This window comes from Sceloporus occidentalis, unplaced genomic scaffold (genome assembly GCF_023333645.1).
Source record: "Sceloporus occidentalis isolate IW3139 unplaced genomic scaffold, rSceOcc1.0.p SCAF_236, whole genome shotgun sequence".
Taxonomy (NCBI): domain Eukaryota; kingdom Metazoa; phylum Chordata; class Lepidosauria; order Squamata; family Phrynosomatidae; genus Sceloporus; species Sceloporus occidentalis.
The window spans coordinates 1,151,246-1,172,790 of NW_028317216.1; the positions used below are offsets into that span (position 1 = coordinate 1,151,246).

Genomic DNA, 21,545 nt, shown 5'->3' on the forward strand with positions numbered 1-21,545 from the left:
TTTGTAGCAACCTAATAAAAACAAGTGGATCCTACTAGCATCGGATAGACACGCAAGCGGAGAAAAAAAAAACAGACCTTATAATCGACAATTTGAAATAGTCTGAGTGCCGGATTGGGTTGCAATACGGTGGAGACCCCTACGGTACTCGATGTTTACACGGAGGAAGGACACGTACCTAAAATCTCTCTTGGTGCTAAAATGCAGTGGTAAAAACGAAACAAAAAAGTTCACATTTCTTCTGGCCAATTATGACAAATCCGTAGATAATAATAACAACAAAAATGCTCCATTGTGAACATGGTTATCCCCTTATTTGCACATGATTTGTTTCAGTGGACACCAAAAAAAGAAATTTATACACCTATAATAAAGTCCATGGAAGCCGTAAAATGTACAAGACTACATGTTGTAGGCCACGTAAATGGGATCGAGCTGATCTGCCAAAAAGCCATCTCGTAGGTGCATACGCTGTTTCTCTCCACGGGAGTTGATAGGAATGACACCAATGTCCACCACCACTACCACACCTACGATCAGGTAATGTTCTTCCAAGATCACGTTGGTTACCAGCGGTACCAGATCCAAGGCTTCCTGCTCAGATCCCTCAAGTTCAACGACCACCACCAACAAATTAGTCCAGGTAAACACCGCACTGGAGAGAGAAGAAAAAAAAAAGGTGAGTGATTATGCTGGCCTGGTCACGGAAAAAGAACCAAAATGCCCACACAAGGGCCATATTCTGGGGCAAAATGGCAACATTTGGTGCAATCGTTGTGAAAACATAAAAGTTTTAGGCTGTAGAGAGGCTGAACGTTTATATGAAGAAAAATGCAGGTTTTATACAGGTTTTGTAAATTGTTGGCCTCCAATCAGGAGTCTGGTTCACTGAGAAAAGAACGTTGTAGTTACTCAGATGACGCTCACCATTCCGTGACACTCTTATGCGCTCTTATCACCGATGTCTCTATATCAATTGGGTGATACCTCATCCCTCGCAGCTCCATCGCTTCATCCAGAGCACCAACCACGTACAGGGCATCATGGCGTTCTATGCGCAAACAAAGCAGAATATTAAATAGGGCGACGTCTGCAGGGCAGGTAATGCATATCGTATGATATATTTCCCCCTTCCACGAATTTCAACAACATACACAACTGATTACACACTTCAATTCCCGACAAAACTCATCACCCAGGCTGAGTGGGGTACACTTGGCCTCCCTCTAGACACAAGAAAGCAAGGAGCCACCACCACAAAAGAACCGGCATCTCAACAAGACTAAGTATACAAAGTCTATGAATTCCGCAGATATAAATGAGAGATTTTAGATATTGTGCCTAATAAATTTAGTTAATTTGCGCAGAGCATGACACAACGTCACACCTCGTCCACACAACACATGCAGATACCCACAGATTCCGTCCAAATGGACAGAACACCGGTATGTTGATGGTCTCCTTAAACCGGCAAACTTGAGCTTCCGACTTTAAAGAGTCCTTCAAATTGTTAGCCTTACCTCCGTTTGCATCGGTCAGCTCCGTTCGTCTTAAAAAGCCCAGGTAACCCGTTCTCGCCCAAACAGTTTGCGTGTCTCCGAAGCTGAGCCTTGAACTGAAGTGATCGGATTGCAGGGACTCGTCGCCGTATATAGTGAAATACCCACTGGCGTTGTGGATGCTGTGCACCCAAATCTAAAGAAAACACATCAAATATATATATATATATTCTAAATGACAAACAACGCAGACCATGGGGGCTACAAAAATAATTAACTTGTGACAAGCTGTATGAGTGATTGTGTGTTGCCCTACAGAGGCAATAGGGTCATAGGGTGATTTTAATAAAGAGTTTAATAAGTTGCACAGTAAGGAAACCATCTGGCTCTAATGCAGAACGGCCATTTTCTCGGCTTTTGGCATTATTAAATTAAAATTACTGACAGATTTTTGATTGTCATTCAATGTAACTGTTTTGGGAGATATTAGGTTTAAAAGTTCACATCAGAGTTCTCTAGGAGACACAACTATCATCATCTGATCAGTTTCCGGTCCTGAAGTTCTCTCCCTTCTCCCCCCCCCCACCTCTTTATAAAGGCTGTCTGATCCAATCAACAGCAAGCAGCGACTTAACAATAAGCAAGATGGAAAAGGAATCATTACACGGACCTTGGAATCCTGATACCTCTCCCAATACAATATATCTACAGTACGCGGGGCTTTTAATACGTATACATGCACACACCATTACACACTACTACACATGCTTACATCGTGACAGATCCTCTATACTACAGTATGAACAAATGTAAGACTATTAAAGTATCAAAAATGGGGTTTTCCGAAAAAAAATCTATAACCTTAACATTCTTTATCCGTCTAGAATGGTAAACATTCTATCATCTCCCCCAGAAAAGCGTACATTACGTTAAAAGGATACTTCCACCTGTAACGGGGTTACAATGTGACAGCGATACACGTGTCATAACCCACATACATGTCCTCTATTAGTCTCTGGAGGGGGACAAACATCCCAGCCCCTATAGAATTAAGATGCCTGTGCATGGGCAGCAGTGCCTGTGCGCTCACATATATGCTTTATGTTTAATTACATTCGGGGAATAATGAGCATCGCTTAACGGAGCGTTAATGTAAAAACCAGTATAGAGACGGGTGAGTCTGATTCCCGACGCCGTTCTGCTGCCCCAAAAAACGTTAATTATCCACATTCCGAACGCTACAGCTCGGCGACGTTTTGTAATTAAATGTACTTAATTGTCTTTGCATCTTAACATAAAAGGGACGCATTTATCGTCAGAAAGCCTATTAACATAACAGACAAAACGCTTCGGATACAAGTTAATCGCAATGTCATTTCTCATTTGATTTTTTTAAAAGGAAAAACAAAAGTATTTATGTACGAAGCGAGGGGGGGCACAACGCTCAGCCACGGGGGTAACGAAACCTCATTAATGTTCCGTCGCTAATCAAAAGCAACTCGTAATCCGCTTTCTAACCATTATTGCCTTTCCAGATCACTTTGATCGCTGATCACAAGACATACGAGCGGATTATGGAGATGGAAACTATGTTATGGGGAGAAGGCAGAGCGCCCCTAGTGCCTGGGAGGAGAACAAAAAAAAAGTTACTAAGAAGGGGAAGCTTGTAGATCTTACGTGGGGACACAAGATTCAGCATCTGCCCCTCGATGAAGAAGAAAGTGATTCTGGTACCAAGATAGAAAGGGGATCTTATTATCACAGCAGCTGATTGGATAGTCCCATTGGCAGTAGCATTTCATTGGCTGAATACAGACATCAGTAGAGAAAACCAGTGCAACGACTGCTCATTTTTATTAGAAGTGACAGCCCCGCCGGTCTCTCCTGGCCTTGTGACTCCATGACCCCATAGAGTCGCTTGGTCCCACCAGAGTGGTTTGGTAGGAGGTCACCCCGTTCTCGGCAGGCCAGTCTCCATCGTGCTCGATGGACGCCGGGCCGGCAGGGTTCAATCCTGTTCCTTGTCACTGGGAGAGAAATCGCTGGACGCTTGTGACGCATGCGCAGTCCACATCCCCAGCGTTACCTGCCAGGCAACAGCCACAGATAAACTAAATGTAAAACGTGTCTGACTGTCTTGGGGACGGAACGAATCGCATAGCTGAACGTTCACTGCCTCGCCAAGCCTAAAAAATTACAGAACTTATAAAAACCAAACTGCAATCCCAAGCATTCTTTGCTCGATTCATATAACTCGACGTAGAGAATGTTCTGTGGATATTCTTCAGGCGATCAATCTGCATAAAATAAGTTTTAGAATAAACCTAAATAATAAGGGAGATAAACTACTGTTCAAAAGTTTGGGGTCACTGAGCTGCATTCATGGAAAACATTTCTGCCTGTAACATAATTGCAAAAAGGGTTTTCCAACGATCAATTAGCCTTTAAAACTTGGATTAGTGATGGGAGTGATAAATGGCCATTGGAACACAGGAGTGATGGGAGTGATAAATGGCCATTGGAACACAGGAGTGATGGGAGTGATAAAGGGCCATTGGAACACAGGAGTGATGGGAGTGATAAAGGGCCATTGGAACACAGGAGTGATGGGAGTGATAAAGGACCATTGGGACAAATGGAGTGATGGGAGTGATAAAGGGCCTCTGTATGTCTATAAAGAGATTCCATTAAAAATCATTCGTTTCCAGCTACAATAGTCATTTACAACATTAACCCCGTCTGCGCTGTATTTCTGATCCATGTCATGTTACTTTAATGGGCACAATTTGCCTTTCTTTCAAAAACAAGGACATTTCTAGTTGAAACAGTAGTGTGTATAAGTAAAACAATATTACGATGATTAAGCTTGATCCCCTCTGCACAATCTGTGGGTGACTTTTTCCTTCCCTGTATGTCCCCTATCAATTCTTATTTTTGTCCCTTTACAAACGCATGGAGGGATTGATCAGAATGTGGTGCCTTTGGCCACTATGTCAACACAGGAACATTGTGAGGAAGGGCCTTTTGTGGCTCTGTGGCTCCTGTTCACATAATAACGGCCCGCATAGATGGAAGATCTTTCAGGCCCATGCAGAACCCTGACGATAACCTCATAAAACAGCTTTGGAATGAACTGGAATAGCATGTATAAGCCAGAAGGGTGGAGGCTGCCATTGCGGCACAAGGGTTTCTTCAGGCTACGGAACTAGAATTTGTGAAAAGTGGTAGATTTGTTTAAGACTCCAGCGTCTCAGGACACCCTCCTAAATAAGAATGCATACTAAAGCACTTTGTCGGTAATGTAACATACATTATTTAATCAAAATCAATATATCACTGACCAGTAAGTATAATATATGGAAGGAGCATTAAAGGGTTAATCACGATGTTAAATGTGAAGAGGAGCGTAATATGTGGCTTAGTAATTAATCTGATAAATGTGCCTCTCTTTCTTCATGTTGCCACCGAGGCAGCCTAACACGCAGGTTGCTAATTGACTATACAGGACAGAGTGCTGGATTTAGGTGACATGGCAATGGAGGGTGTCCAAGAGCTAATTAAAGCTCTCCTTCTCCAGGACAAAGGGCGTCTGAGGACCCGACACACAATAGAGTTTCGGAGAGTGCGTTCTGGGATGTAAGGAAAGGCTGGGGTTCGGAAAAAGAGGAGATATTTCAGCTCTATGTTACCCTGGCAATGTTATATATTTTTTTAATTTATATATAGCGCCATCATACTCCGAAGTGCTGTACAATCTGTGCCTACATGTAACAGAGAGGCAAATCTCTTGTAAGCAATAAAAACAAGATTTCACAGACAAATGATTAAATCATACCAAAAAAAAAGAGACATGGTTGTAAGGGTTCCAAATCTAGATAAAGAGAAGCCAAGCTTGGTGGACTGTAACTCCCATCAGTCTTGGCCAAAGGTAACTCAAGACATATGAGCGGGCAAGCTTTCTGGATACAGATGCAGTGAATTAATATCTAAAGGCCCAAGTCCATCAAGCTCCATCCTTCTACCGATCCTTCCTGCTTTTGATCCAAAAGAAGGCTCAAAAAAACCCAATTACACTATTTTTCAAATTTTGCTACTTAGGGGGAAAACAATTCCTTCTCGACTCCAAAAGGCAATCGGATTTCTCCTCCGATCACGAAGCTCCAAAATACGAATGTTCTTCTGATTAAAATAAATCATTGTTATGGATCATCCATCATACAGGTTTCATCATCATTGGCTCAACATATTAACACCCACAAGGTTTATTACTAAACACAAACGCTCATTTTGAACCCCACATCTATTCTTTGGATTGTCGAGACACAACGAGATGACCGGATCAAGCGCGTCTGTCACTTCGTCTCCGCGGGCGAAATAACTCAGGAGGAGTCATCCCAATCTGTCACCGGCCCGGAGGATTCCATAGATATAATGATAGAGTCACGCGGCCACCATTACTCACCTCCCCGAGATGAGAGTCTCCGAGCGGTCCCTTTGTTTCTGGATTGGCAATAATTATACGAACTCCAGGAAGGATCTATCGGAAGACAATAAAAAGGACATTAAAAAAAAAAAAAAAGGACATAAACCTGCGTTCGATGCATTGGGAGGACTTTTGGCTATTGTTAGGAAGCACAGCGGTTTGAAATCCATATCTGGGGCAGAGACCGATGAGGTCCAAAAAACTTACGTAGCTCTACAGCTATGTTGGCCCAATAAAAGGTATTTCTTTTCGGTTCATTCTAACATGTACTGTGACAAATTAAAGAACCTTCTAGCCTCTCAACTGAATCAAGAGCTGCATGGACCAGAGCCCATGGATGGTGAAGAACATATATCCATACCATGGCTTCTATCCTTATCACATCTGCCTCCTAAGTAATACTTTCTTATTTTATGGTTTTTAACTCAATTCATTCATTTTATTCTCAACATGCCGGCCTTTTCTTAGGCAAAGTGACGAGTAATTGAGTGAAATCACTCCTTGACCCTACTGTCAACCTCTTCCTCGGGCAAAACCTAATGTGCAGAGCGTATACATCACATTCACTCTTGAAACAAATGTTCCCTTGGATTATTTATTCAATCCACAGCCCCTAAATGTCTCTGGGAGGAGGCTTCTGGATGTTTGGCTTACACCCCCCCACGTAAATCATAGGGAAAGGTATTTCCCTATGATTATATTTTGTATAAAAAGTGATTCTTGTGCAAAGCGATGGAATATTCCTGTTGATAGAACATTCCATCGGCTGCTACGATGAGAAGAGGACCTTTCCCACTTTGAAGCAGATTATTGGAAAATTCTCGTTGTATCTTGATGTGCCGGGCTTTGGATCTAGATCTTTGTGATGTGGGATAGATTCCTGGCCCGTAGGTTATATCTGCATGTTAACTTAACCCTTCATATATGCACACAACCCAACCAATAACTGCATTCAGCCATATTGTTTAATAACGGACCACCTTTACACGTACCTTTCCCGATTCCATGAGAGGCAGGCTGTGTGGAGATCCTCTTTCCACCAATCGAACCCTAGAAAACCAGATGTGACACTTAGTATCGTACTTCGAAGAACTCCAGAAATAAGATGTATCCCACACGGCGAGGAATGGAGGACCCATCACGACCAACAAACAAATCTGAGAACCTCCAGCTGGCTACTAAGTCCCTGTCGCAAACATGGCCGGTGAGAGCACCTAGTGATGGCCCGCCATCTTAAAAATTATTCAACGATCATTAAAGGGACAACTAGGAGACCTTTTCAGCAAACTATGGATACAAGTATAAGTGATACACCTTCCGGAAGGTTTTTTGTAACATTTTGACCCAATATGCCGTGAAATCTTTACCATTGCGCTGGTCACGCCATTGGTTGTTTATTATTTTATAAAAGAACAGAATAAAATGGATTTATTCTGAAGAACCTAGAACTGTTTTTAAACGTAAAGAAAAGCAACATTTAGGATTTAGGGAAAGCAATGGTTTTGCTTTAAGAGACCCCCCCCCCCCGTTTCCATTGTTGCCGCCTCATTAAGAAGTGATGGAACGCTGCGCTCTGCTCCATTAAAGGGAGATGTTTATAAGTAACAGTATGTAGGGTGGGGGGTATCTGTCAGACACAAAGGAAAAATGAATATGGTAAATATTTTTTAAAACAAATATTTAACCCCTTCAGGACCGGGATTTTGATACTAACGTGTCGCTAAAGGACCGGAGCCGTTTTTTGTGTTTTTGCCATGTCTTTCTTCAACTGTAATTTCTCTCTTATCAATTGGTGCACCCACACAAATCATATATTGTTTTTTTCAGCACAAGTAGGGCTTTCATTTGAAACCATAGTAAGCTGGGTAGTACATTGTTTTGTTTGAAAAAAACTGGAAAAAGTGGGGAAAAAATGAAAAAACGCATTTTTTTTTACAGTTTTGTATACATACAAATTGTACACACATTAAACCAATGGGAAAAAATAATCCCAAATATATTCATTAACTTATCCTGATTTGGAAACCACCCAACATGGCCAGGATTTTTATCTATTTTGACCAGTATAGGGCAAATATTGCAAGGCATGCATCACGTTTTTGAAATGTAATTTTTTTCAAATTTGGCATGGCAGTCTAATAACTGCAATAGTTGTCACAGATACTGATTACCCCCCCAAAATTATATGTTTATGAACAGTAGATAAGTCAAGGTGTACAACTAGGGTCATTTTGACACTTTTCAAACAGGGATTTTATCGCCAATTGCTGCCAAATTTTGAGGTATTTTTATATTTTTTTGGGTTTTTTTGCATATGTTGCAATGTTGCTTTAGATTTTATATTATATTTTGTATAGAATATGTGCAACTGCAGAACAAAACACCAAATTGTGTTCACCAACATCCCCCGGTTCCAACAAGGCCTCACATGCATGGTTCATGCATTTTTTGAGGAAGCTATGAGGGCAAAACTGGAACATGTGCATTTACATTTTTTTAAATATTTTTTTTCATCAGATTACTTGTAAGTGACAGGTTTAGGCCGCTGACATCAATCAGGGAGACCGATCAATAATCAGCGACTTAAAATGTCACCAAGTGATCAGGTAATAATTATGATTTTTTCATTTTATTAATTTGTGTTTTTTCATAATTACCCTAGATGACCCCTCTCTCTTTGTAGAGCAGGGTCATCCGTGGGCTGCCATAATGATCCGATCACTCCTATTGGCCAGGGGCGATCCGATCAGCCCAGCATTTGACCTGGAAGCACCCTGGACTTTCAGGTCAGTGCTGTTATTTTTTTTTTTATTATTATTATTATTTTATTAATATTTTTTTATTTTTATTTTTAATTATTATTATTTTTTTTTACATTATTTTTTTTAACTCTTTCAATGCTGATGCTCCATTGAAGCACAGCATTGATTGATATTAGGTCCCCACAAGCTTGTGGGGACTAATATTAACCCCTGCAATGCTGCGATGGGGGTCATACACAATCGCAGCATTGAAGAGGTTAATTGAGGAAGAGGGGGGTAGGGGTTAACTGAGGAAGGGTGGGGGTGGGGGGGTCTGGTCTCCACACTCATGCGGAGACCAAAGAACCCTGTCTCCCTGTCCCTGAAGCTGCCTCTGGCAGCTGGGACGCAATCTCCAATAGACTGGAGATTGTAGGGGAGGAGTCTCTCTGATCAGTCCTACAGGACTGATCAGAGGACTTCTGGGGGCTCGTTTTTGCTGTTGCTGGTCTGCCTGGCCATTGAAGGGGTTAACGCTGCACTGACGCTCTCATGGAGCGATCAGGCAGCAGGGGGGTGTTGGATCAGGTCCCCACACTTGTGTGGGGACCCATTCAATACCCCCCCCCTTCCCTGAAGCTGCCTGTGGCAGCTGAAACAGCGATTGCAGATTTTTCTGCAATCGCTGTTTCTGCCTAGAGAATCACTCCGTGGGAGTGATCGTGGGCTTGGGGGCGGGCTTAGACAGGCTGTGCTGTCTGCCCAGGAGTCCTGGGCAGACAGCAGCAGCAGCGCCCCCACGATCACCGCGATTGTGGTGATGTTGGGGCGTTTTTTGGAGGAGACGTACCTGGTACGTCCCGGTCTACCGGTGACTGTTAACCAGGAAGTACCAGGTACGTCCCGGTACTGAAGGGGTTAAAACAAAAATCAAAAGAAAATGCCAGCTGCATCTCGTGTTATTTAAACCGACGTCTGTCTGCCTGTTTAGCGTTCAACGTTTATAGAGGAGGAACTTTAAAAAAAAAAAAAAAAAAAAGAATATTTCACTTTATTCACAAAGGTTTCCAGGATAAAAGAGCAGATCGGCCCGTCTTGGAGCAGAAGCTCGCTGGGATCGTCCCTTTGTAAGCGGAAGCTGCATCTTTCCTGCCAGCTCTGTATTTAGTGAATAAACCCCGGACACAGTGTGAGAAGGAGATGCAGAATATAAATGTAAAGCCTTTTGCAGATCAGTAACAGATCTGAACACATGCAGAAGCGACCACATTTACTCCATGTGCACCTCCTCTAATTGTGGCGATGGCTCAGGGAGCCTGTGGGGTCTATTCACTAAGGGGAGAGATGACAGGAGCGTTTTCAGGAGAGTTTCTGCTCGTTGATGTCACTATAAATTATGAAAGGTCAAAGCCCAGGGAGCTTCTGCTGGAAGATGATCATGGCTGGCCCTTTAGTGAATAGACCCCGGTATTACATTCCCTTTAGTGAATAGACCCCGTTATTACATTCCCTTTAGTGGATAGACCCCGTTATTACATTCCCTTTAGTGGATAGACCCCGTTATCACACTCCCTTCACTTCCATGCATCATTTCCACATTTGACGGGGTTCCTTAAGGCCGGTGTCATCTCACTCTGCCAAACGCAGGCAGTATATATATATATATATATATATATATTTGGTAAAGGCAACCATTTATCGGCGCACCACCAGTTATCTTCCAATCTCCTACCAGGGACTGTTGAGGCTTCCACCAGGATCCCGGCACGCACCCCTGGCAGCGCTACTATCCGCCATACTGATTTTATTTTAATTGAGTATCTTCCCTCTAGTGTTATCGCTCATTACCACCCAAGGTTAATATTATACCTTAGGGACCACTTTAAAGCATTTAACCCTTTCATCTCTCTCTACTATGATTGATATTGGGCATACCGATTGCTCCAGTAAATTTTCCAGGTTCCTCTTGTATATGACACATTAACTTTCAATTAATTCATACGCACTCCCATCACACCTTTCTTTGGTATATTCACTAACATAACTGACGGTGAGTACTATAAGCAAGATCGGTACCCAGCAGCGCCTGCAGTGCCGCGAGGGAAATCACCCCAATTCAGAATCTTAAAACCGACCGCCATGCCGCGTTTCTCTCTTTCGAGTCCAACGACATGGTTTGCCTGATTGAGAACGAAGCAGCGTGGAGCTCGTACGCGTTTCGGAGGTAGCGAGGGAACCATTTCCCGTGAATCACCAACTTCAACATGGCTAAACTAGAACAAGAGGTCCCCGGTCACGCATGTTCCGGGTATAATGTCATTTGGTCCGAGCGCTCTATGCTCGCAGGAATCTGAGAACGATGAGTGAAGAAGTAAAAACAAGGAGAGCGGAAGACGAATGTAACAGCGCAGAGAATGAACGAGGCACCGGGGCAGGAATCTCCATGTAAAGCGGGCCTCGAGGGCAATTACAGGCCGTTCGGCTCTGTACCGAGTCACACCGCATAAAACACGCTGTACTCCATAATTACAACTCTTTTAACCCTGTGACGGGAGGGAGGGTTATTTCTTCCCCTGGCGGCCGGGCCAGTGTTCAGAATTTTGCAACACTTGTATTTAGACGAAACCCTCGCAAACAGCTAAAGATTTACTTACAGACCATATATATATATATCTATTTAGGACAAATCTCGCTATTCATAAATGTCTCGCATTGTATAATATAGTGGTCCAAATGCAAAATAAAAAAAGTTGAATGTTCGCTCCGGTTCAAAAGTTTGGGGTCACTTAGAAATGTCCTTGTTTTTGAATGAAAAGCAAATTTTGTCCATTTAAATAACATGAATAACAGACGGGGTTAATGTTGAAAATGACTATTGTAACTGGAAACGGCTGATTTTTAATGGAATCTCTTCATAGGCGTACAGAGGTCCTTTATCACTCCCATCACTCCTGTGTTCCAATGGCCCTTTATCACTCCCATCACTCCTGTGTTCCAATGGCCCTTTATCACTCCTGTGTTCCAATGGTCCTTTATCACTCCCATCACTCCTGTGTTCCAATGGCCCTTTATCACTCCCATCACTCCTGTGTTCCAATGGCCCTTTATCACTCCCATCACTCCTGTGTTCCAATGGCCCTTTATCACTCCCATCACTCCTGTGTTCCAATGGCACGTTGTGTTCGCTGATCCAAGTTTAAGTTTAAAAGGCTAATTGAAGGTTAGAAAACCCTTTTACAATTATGTTACAGCCAGAAATGTCCATCTTTTCCATAAAAAACAGCTAAGTCACCCCAAACTTTTAAACGGTGGTGTATATACAAAGCACATACAGAAGCGCAGATAGGAGAAGATATATTTTTGGTTGTTTAGCATTTTAAAAAAAATCAATACGCAAGGAAAGTACTTCCTGCACAAAGACTTGGACGTACCTGTCGTGTCGCAAAGCCCGCATGTCCACATAGACAGTGGTGGGATCCGGTCCAGATGTTCCCTGAAATAAATATTTTGAAATGAGCCCAGAGTAATATATACACGAGAACAGAATTTAACCTCTCAAGGTCCACAAGGAAATGTCATAAATTAGCTCTTCTTTAAAAACCCTGGCGCACCTCCGTAGCACTCAGACGATTGCTAAAGTAAACAGTACGAGGCGAAGGGGAAGATGCCTTTTCTAACTTGTTAACTTTTTTTTTTAATGCAGATCAAGAATTTTTAATATCCTGCAAAAATTACTCAGGGTGGTCGTGGAATTTAACGCAAAATATTAAAACAAGGTGCATGAACATGAACGGACTTCAACGGAGAGAAGCCGCTTGGATGTTTTTGATTCCTGAATGTTGAATTTTTGGAGAGGTTAACGATAGTTCAATTGTGGTAAGAGTCATCGGTGCCAAACCAAAACCCATATGTTCATTTTGGTAAAATCATTAAAATGCTGGAAAAAAAAAACCCAGAAACTCTTGTAGACTGAATCTGAAACAAATAACAAAAAGGAGGAACCCGACGAAGCGAGTGAAACCTGAGGGACGTCTACCAGTGGATACTTTGAGGAAAATTGGAAAACTTCACAGTGTTAGGAAGGAATAAAACACTTCGTCTAAAATCTAAAAACTACAATAGAATGGGAAAATCAGTTTGGGAAGATATAAGTTTTTAGATGCAAATTCTATCGCTGCCAAATGGTAACCAGCACACTTCAAGGACTGGCAGCGTCAATGAAAATAATGGAACAAGATGATTAGGACCTCAATCACCATTACCTGCTCAAAAAAAATTACACGATACAACTATTTTGATCGCTCCTTCCTGTATATGATTTACAAGATCAGGGACCTACTTTGAATTCATAGAGGTCAGGTATAGAGTAGAGAGAGAGGCGCTCCTCATGCATGCTATGCCATTACTTGACCCAACAGTAGAAGACAGGATGGAGGCCACCAATTGAGCCTTCCTATATTTTTTATTTATTTCATTTTTTTAACTCATGTGGATGGCATTCCACTTGATGCTTTGGGCTTCACCAAACTGCAACAGAAGTTACGTTTCCGAGGTGCCAAACTGTAACACCCTGTGTTTATACTAATATTTAATCAATGCATGATGCGAGCCTACACTGAGAAGGAGTATGAAAGAAAATATTCCACTTTGAAAGAGTTTCCATATATAATCTAAAGTTGGAAACGCGCAGGAATGTCAATGGGTGCTTACACTGGGGTCTTACACATATTTGTCTGTATGGCATGAAAGGATATCCCAGGACAGCAAACACAAGTGGGTTAAGTAAGCTTACAAAATAAAACAATGATACATTATACCTGCACTGAATCCCAATGAGACGACTTTACTCGCTGCACATGACATGATCCAGCAGCCCCTTTACTTTGCACACAACATGATCTGACCACCCCTCTCCTCACTGCTCACAACACAATCTGGTAACCGCTCTCCATCCTGCACTCAGCATGATCCGGCAGCCCCTCTCCTCACCAGACACAGCACAATCTGGTAGCCCCTATCTTTCCTGCACAAAACACTATCTGGCAGCCCCTTTGCTCTGTGCATTCAACATGAGCAGCCTCTGTCACCATCACAAACAACATGATCAATACAATGCAGGTCCCAATCATACCGCACTCTTTACTCCCCGTCCACAACTATATGCTGTTGTTTTTTTTATATAGAATACTAACATATAAAATAAATTCAGAAGCTAAGACAAACCATAACAGTGTTTTGCATCTAAAAACCTCTGCCTGCTAGTAAAAGCATGGCTATTCTGTGATTTAGGAGGGTGTAACACAGGCAGCCACGTAGTTTAACCAGACTGGTATCTCACAGCCACTGAGGTGTAAAGGCACAATGGCGCATGCATGTTAACCAATACAAGGCGGCACAGGAAAGAGAAACCACTTGTCAGGAAAAAGCCAAGTGCGTGTGTGATTTGGGAAGATACCCAAGAAAGCAGCACTATAGGGGGCACTCACTAAACTGCCATTTTCCACGAGAGTTGAACATTTCTACTTCTGACATCACTTTCTTTTGAGGGCTGAGCTGGCTCCGTATAACGCGCCGTTACAATTGTGACAATGCAACCTCGCAATAACTAACATCATCCAGAGCCAGCTCAGTTTTTCTCACAGCTCACCATGTTTGGCTCTACATAATAAATAGGGTAGTCAAAGTTTACATGGTTAACTGGCCAGGAAGCCCCCCCCCCGGTTTAGTGAATAAACTTCCGAGAGCAAAGCAAAGCACAACACCTACACTTTGAAAACTCTCAACCAGCATTTGAACCTTCTTAGAATGGTCACATCTTTTCCGCCCCCCCCCCCCCCCCCCCATTTCCTTACAGGAGGAACATTTCTGCTGACTTATTTAACTATTCGGAAGTCCCAATCCCTGAAAGTTTCTCCTAAAAAAAAAAAAAAAAAAAAAAAAAAGACTATGTTGGCCATTCATTAAACATCCGTGAGATAATCTTGCGCCAACCTATCCTCTTCCACAGGAGAAACTCTAGGAGTCTGACCATCTATAACACAAGAACATTCATTGAGCCTGTATCTAATACCTTATAGAAGAAAATACAATCGTATATATCTATACGTCTTGGTAGATTGTACCAGCCTCAACTTATTAAATCAGAAACAATTGGCTAGTAATGTTAAGCAGAATTTTCATTGGATCTGCGATTGCCCAAACTAAGGAAGCCACGGTGCGAGAGGAGACACCAAGAAAAAGGATAGATTAACAGACAATAAAATATGTATGGTAATGGTAAAATATTGGGAGCTGAGACTACTGTGTAGAAACCTCAAAGTCTCTTCTCCTATTGTCGTCTACTCTACGAAGCCGATGGGTGGGTGTTTAGGGAACGTGAAAATCCCCTACCTGTTCAGCCAGTTTCCCCAGCTTGTGAGGCTACAAAGCAGGGACAGCGGAAGGAGCGAGTGAAGGTACAGAAAGGAAAAGGTGAAGACAACCAGAGATAAAGGTAAAAAAACACGCCAGATGTAAATAGGAAAATTGGAGAGATCAGGGAAATGCAAGAAGCAGAGAATTAAAAAAAAAGAAAAAAGAAAGAAACATGTCAAACATAGAAATCTAATAAGTAAATTAAAAAAAAAGAAAAACAATTGTTCCGCAAAAGGTTAAATCAAAAGGTGAAAAGTTACAGATTTTAGTACAGAATGAGAACATCTGATGTGAAGTGAAGACTCCAACACACCTGACTCCTGCACAGATCCTGCACAGATCCCACACGTACCGTTAATATGCAAAAATTATGTATATACACTATATACTAAAAAAAGGGTCCATACACGGCTAGTAAATGTTAAAAATAACAATTTATTTTATAAAGGACAGATTATTATTTTACCGTGTAGACAGACTGTGAATGTGGTTAGTGATATCCAACATCTAACACTTTCTCAACTATTTTTGTTAACAAAATGCCTAAAGTGATCACTCTGGCCCTATTTTCATGTTAAATGTACATTTTAGTCTATTGGGCAAGGACTCCACGGAATTTTACCGCATGTAGATCCATGCAGGCAATCTTTAGCTATTGTGGTTAGAAAATGATACTTCTGTCTCATTTAACTCCTCCCACGGCTGCCGTTACTGAAAGCAGGAAGTATTCGTCAGTACACTACTTTCTGCACATGCTCAGTAGCACTCATTCCTGGCAAAGGGAACAGGCTGCCCAAAAATCAATAGAAGTAAGAGCTGCCAATCACATGTATCTGAAATTCTGCTAGCATACATCACATGCCGACTTCACGTTTTATTGGGAAGGACATGAATTCTAACTGCACTTTTGCCAAAGGTGACTATTTCTGCGCTATAAGATGTTTCTTTAAAATAAAACGCCAAGTGTCATATAAAGCGCAGTGATAAATACATTTATTGATTCCTCTGAGTTATCAAGGAATGAATAATGTATTGTATTGCTGACAAAAAGTGTTGCTTATCGCTTGCATTGCTGGTGGTGTTCTGGTTATAACGTTACCGGGGATACACCGGGAAAGCACCCCCGCCAACATTTCCGAATCAGAACACCTGTTTTGAGGGTGTGGCTAGAGGAACAGGGCCAAAGCTGGAAGGGGTGTGGCTTAGCAGGGGGGGATAGTTAGGACAACAACACCGACTTCCATTGATTGTACAGCCGGAAGACCAGACGACCAGAGGACCCCCTGACTGCAAAACCGGGACAGCGGGGCGGATACATAGGACAGTAGGGTATTGCGTGAAAAACTGGACACTTAGGAGGTATGGGAAAGCTCACGTGACATCAAAGGTATAAGTAGCATGGGGAAAGCAGATGTGTAAATAATAAAATTAAAATATTTTGGCATTTTTATCTAAATTTCTGTACTTTAGAGGGAAATATAGATCCCAATTTAAAAGAGGTCAGAGTAGTTGATTTATTTATATTAAAAGCACATTTAATAATGAATGTCAATCACAGTTTCTTAAAAAAAAAAAAAATCAGTCATATTAATTTGTAAAATATATACTTTGTAAGAAATTAACAAAAAAATAAACAAAAATGTTTTGGGTTTTTTTGGAGGGGGGATAGTAAGTTAAAAAAGAAGCAACAAAAAAAACCCAGAAAATATGTCCAGGATCTTTGGGACAGGGAACGTATCTCTTACAGAGAAAAGGTATTCTAATCATAGAGATAAGATGTATAAAATACTGTATTTGCTCGATTATAAGACGACCCCCCAAAATCTGAATATTAATTTATGAAAAAAAGAAGAAGCCTGAATATAAGACGACCCTATAGGAAAAAAGTTTTACCAGAAAATGTTAATTCCTGTAAAACAATTTTTTTTTTTAATAAAAGCTATGATTGAGAAAAATAGTTTTTTTTTATTTCCTTTTTTTTCCCCAATCTGCCCCCCCCCCAGTTATGCACATCTGCCCCCTGGCTTGCCAGTCTGCCCCAGAAATCCCTTATACCCCCTATATGCCACTGTGCCCCATGATATGCCTTTAAACCCTCTAAATGCCACTGTGCCCCATGATATGCCTTTTGACCCCCTATGTGCCACTCTGCCTCCAGAATTGCCTTATACCCCTATATGCCACTCTGGCATTTAGGGGGTTAAAAGGCATATTATGGGGCAAGGTGGTATATAGGGAGGTATAAGGCATTCAGGAGGCAGAGTGGCGTATAGAGGGTTAAAAGGCATTTCTGGAGGCAGAGTGGCATTAAGGGGGTTAAAAGGCATTTCACAGAGCACTTATGCCCCCATTTAACACTCTCTCCGCCTCCCTCGTCCAAACTTACCGGAGCTTCTGAGTCCCCGGTGCGTAGTCCGGGCAGTGTGTAGAGCTCTACGCGATTCGCCTACACAACTTCCGCTGCAGCCGGGAGGAGGTGCGGTTAGCAGCGGGGGTTGTCTGCGTCCATCGCGCAGACCTTCCCCGGCTGTCTGAGTTCCCCAGCCGCGCCGGTGAGGGAACTCTGATCTCTGACAGCCGGGGAAGATCTGTGCAAATAATAAATTGGTTACATTTTTAAAAAAATTGAGGAAATGCTACGGAAATTCTGGAAACAGACGTCTTTAAAACTTCCAAGATTTATAATGAATCATGACTCTATTGTTTGGCCAATTCTGTTTCATAAATGCGAGAAATGTAATTTCCACTTTAGTAATTTTACTATTTGCCAACACGAAGAAACATTACATGCTGGCTAAATTTTTTTAGATGGATTTGCACTTTTCTAAAACCTCAAACATTTTCCAAAACAAACGTTCCAAGTGAGAAACCACAATCTTTCGCATTTGTGCCAGATATCTGACTTAGAGAGAAACATATATCAAACTTATATACAAATATGTACACGGTATAAAGTCCTCTGCGGCTTTTCCTCCCAAACCTACGCAACGGCACCAAAGTGGACGGGGTAGCTAATGGTCGAACAGGAAGTCAAGATGGAACAGGAAGTCAAGATGGCTGCTCCCATGGTATAGACAATATATGGGGGGTTTTCTAATATATTTACGTATGACTTAAAATTAATTGTGCTGAAATAATAGATGAAGCAAATGAATTGTTCTATTAATTGTGCTGAAATATAAAAGGAATCAAAGAAGTCTTTACTAATGTCACAAACCCACGTATCAGCAGCTTAGCCGGGCCCTCAAGAAAATAATTCCAAATCAAGACAGCATACAATAACCCAGATGTCTTTCCGTCAGAAGATACCCGGTGGCTGAACAGAAGTGCAGCCACAGCTGTGCAATCATCGAGCTTAATTTATGAGTCCAAACAATGCAGAATCCGATTTAATGAAGCGTGAAGAGCCGGGTCCTGCTGCTCGGGACTTTGCTAGAAGACGAACACCGTGCTCCCCCCTATGATGGACGTTTCTCAGATAACGATGACCCATGATCAAATTCAATTAAATGACATCTTTAAGATATATTTCATAAATGTGTTTCCAGGGGCTAGTTGGTGGGTAGAAATGGGCAAGTCTTTACAAAATTTACAAAAATAAGCAAGGCCTCGTAAACGCCTACTAGCTGGAAGGATTGGTGCCCTGAAACACGGCTACATCCTATTCACACCCAATTCTTTTGCCTAGGGGCTACTCAATTCCCACGCGCCGCTTGCCAGCCCAACAATGGATATTGCAAAAATAGATAAATAAAAAAATAATAGAAAACAGAGAAAATTCCAGCTGGTGTTTTTCTCTGCCAGATATGGGTTCTCAGACTTAGTACTGACTCACAGCGAGAAGCCACTAAGCGGGACATCTTTGGCATCCCATTTCAGGGGACCGCCAAAGCAGGGCGCTATCCCTACATCAAACGAGAATAGATGACTCTGCACTCCTGGTCCATGAGGTCATATTTTGCTTTTAATTTACGGTGTTTGGTGAGAGCGTTAGCTGAAGATATTTCGATATCTAAACAGACCACTGTCCCCTAGAAATGATCCCTATCTATTCGTCATTATGAGCAGAATTATTCATAAAGCTAGATTTTCCCTTGTAAAGATAATTTTTTTGTGTTTTATTATTTTATTATAATAGAGAACGTCTCTCTATTTTTCAACATGATCATCAATACGCATCGGTCTTAACACAGAAACATTTGTCCAAGAGAAAGAGATGGGGTTATATTCAAATTCACAATATACCTTTTGATTTGAAATTTAGAACACTTTATTAAACTTTATCAAACTTGGTAATGATTTATTAACTGATGCTTTTAAAAAAAAATATAATAAAATGGAAAGTTTGAAAGAATATACCTGCAAGCATATGGCCAGGTTAACCCGACAGCCGAACGAAGTGCTTACAGCCCTCGGATGGAGACCCAGGTCTTTAAATAACTTTGAAAAGGACTGGGTGAGAGATATCCTCGGGCGTTCTTCAGCCACTACTACGCAAGTCCGTACCCTGGAGAGATCCAAACCTCTTGCCTATGACCGAAAACGGGGGAAAAAAAACCCAAAAAAACCCAAGAAAAATCAATTAATATTCAAAGCTCACAAAGCGTTGTGATATATTAAAAATTGCCAGATATGATTCCTATCGATTTTATCAAAATGATACCTGGAATATATGTACACTGCTTCATTTCCATTCGGTCTACATATACAGAAACCCGTGATGTCACGCAGCCGTGATGTCACACATCCGTGATGTCACGCTGCATGTTTGAGGAAAAAAACGCATGCGCCATGACGGGGTTTCCACTCGCTTTCTCGTCTGCTGTTTCTTACCGTGAAAACGGTTTTCACAGTAACCGCAGTGATTTCAATATTTTGCAGGGTTCTAAAAGTAACTAAGCCAGGAGTCATAGGATTAAAAGTAGACTCTTAAGGTCAGAGAGCAAGTCTTTAACGTTCCCTGCTCCAATAATTTAATTAAACTCCCTTCCAACGAGGGACGTTTACCGGGAACCCAGTAAGCTACCTCTGTGCGATTGTGTTTAAAAGTAATTGAATTAAGATAGTTAGGACCTTATGGCTCTTATATTAGACTAGCTGACGCGGCCATCATTAAAATGACAGCAGGCGTCCTGCAGACAGGGCTGGCCCAAGACTTAATGCCGCCTGGGGCGAAGTTTGAAATGTGCCGCCTGGGGCAATTGCCCCACTCGGCTCCATTGTAGGGCCGGCCCTGCCTGCAGAAGACGTGAGATCCAGGTTTGCAATCATCTGTGTATATATATATATACTGAATCCAGCAAAATATGTTTATTAATAACATAAAAATGTGGCTGATTTTCCTACATTAAGATTAATGAATAGCGGTGGTTAAAATCAATGAAGAATAGATTTGCACCCCTGAAATAATGACATCATAGCCAAAGTATCACGTGTACAACTACTGAAAATCGTGAGCTGATGCTAAAAATTGCGGGGGGAAAATCTGCAAAAAAGGAATATTAGCATTTATGATAAATCGCACATTTATTCTGAAGTTACATAGACAAGCCTGGTCTGATGAACTAGAATTATCGTTCTCAATTTCACCCCCAAACACAAGGAAAGAAAAGCGTAATAAAGTAATTCTGTAACAACGGTCTTACCTTCAGCGATTCGGTCTGTAAGCCAAGGCCCTTGGTACAGAGTTCCATAACGGAGTACGAGCAAAACGTGTCGCGGACTTTGTACTGACTCACGGCGAGGAGCCACAAAGCGGGGTTGATCTCCAGCTCTGACGGAGGAATTAGTATAGACTGGTGTCCAGAATACACGCTGTAAAGACACGGGACGTATTAACACGTACTGTGACTTCCACTAAAGGAATTCATGGAACGAGCCCCTACAGCCCATTTCATATTATTTCATAAAACAAAAAAAATCATTATTTTCCTGAAATGCAGATTTCTAAAAACTCACCTACAGAGGCACCAAAGGACGAAGCCAAGTCCGCAGTACGGATCCAGACATATAGCCACCTCTCGAGACGGATACAGCTCACACTGAAGTTTAATAGAACGACAGAAGGCACTAGTGGCTGCATGAGACATCTGCAAAATGGCAAAGTTATCATTAATACAGGGCCCCAAAATACAGGGACGTAACATGTATAACTCTATAAGCAAACAAAATAACAGCTAATGTGGGTAATGCATTTCCTCCTTACTGAACCATTCCGCTGGGGTTTATATTACTGTATACAGCGCTGGGGGGTTATATTACTGTATACAGCGCTGGGGGGTTATATTACTGTATACAGCGCTGGGGGTTATATTACTGTATACAGCGCTGGGGGTTATATTACTGTATACAGCGCTGGGGGGGTTATATTACTATATACAGGACTGGATTTTATGTTGAAGGAGCTAA

At 41.8% G+C, this 21,545-nt stretch overlaps 1 protein-coding gene across 1 annotated transcript in view; it reads right to left on the bottom strand.

Annotated features, from left to right (window-relative positions):
• Window positions 1-402: 402 nt before the first annotated feature.
• LOC149276507 (disco-interacting protein 2 homolog C-like) overlaps window positions 403-21,545 on the bottom strand; it is a gene marked incomplete at its 5' end in the record, with an annotated part of 48,639 nt that continues 27,496 nt past the window's right edge. Inside the window, 10 exons of the mRNA XM_089503569.1 lie at window positions 403-655; window positions 928-1,051; window positions 1,521-1,695; window positions 5,962-6,036; window positions 6,975-7,032; window positions 12,155-12,216; window positions 15,114-15,143; window positions 19,497-19,667; window positions 20,783-20,951; window positions 21,096-21,226. Coding sequence (XP_089359695.1) covers window positions 403-655; window positions 928-1,051; window positions 1,521-1,695; window positions 5,962-6,036; window positions 6,975-7,032; window positions 12,155-12,216; window positions 15,114-15,143; window positions 19,497-19,667; window positions 20,783-20,951; window positions 21,096-21,226 — 1,248 coding nt within the window. The remainder of the gene's footprint in view (window positions 656-927; window positions 1,052-1,520; window positions 1,696-5,961; window positions 6,037-6,974; window positions 7,033-12,154; window positions 12,217-15,113; window positions 15,144-19,496; window positions 19,668-20,782; window positions 20,952-21,095; window positions 21,227-21,545) is intronic.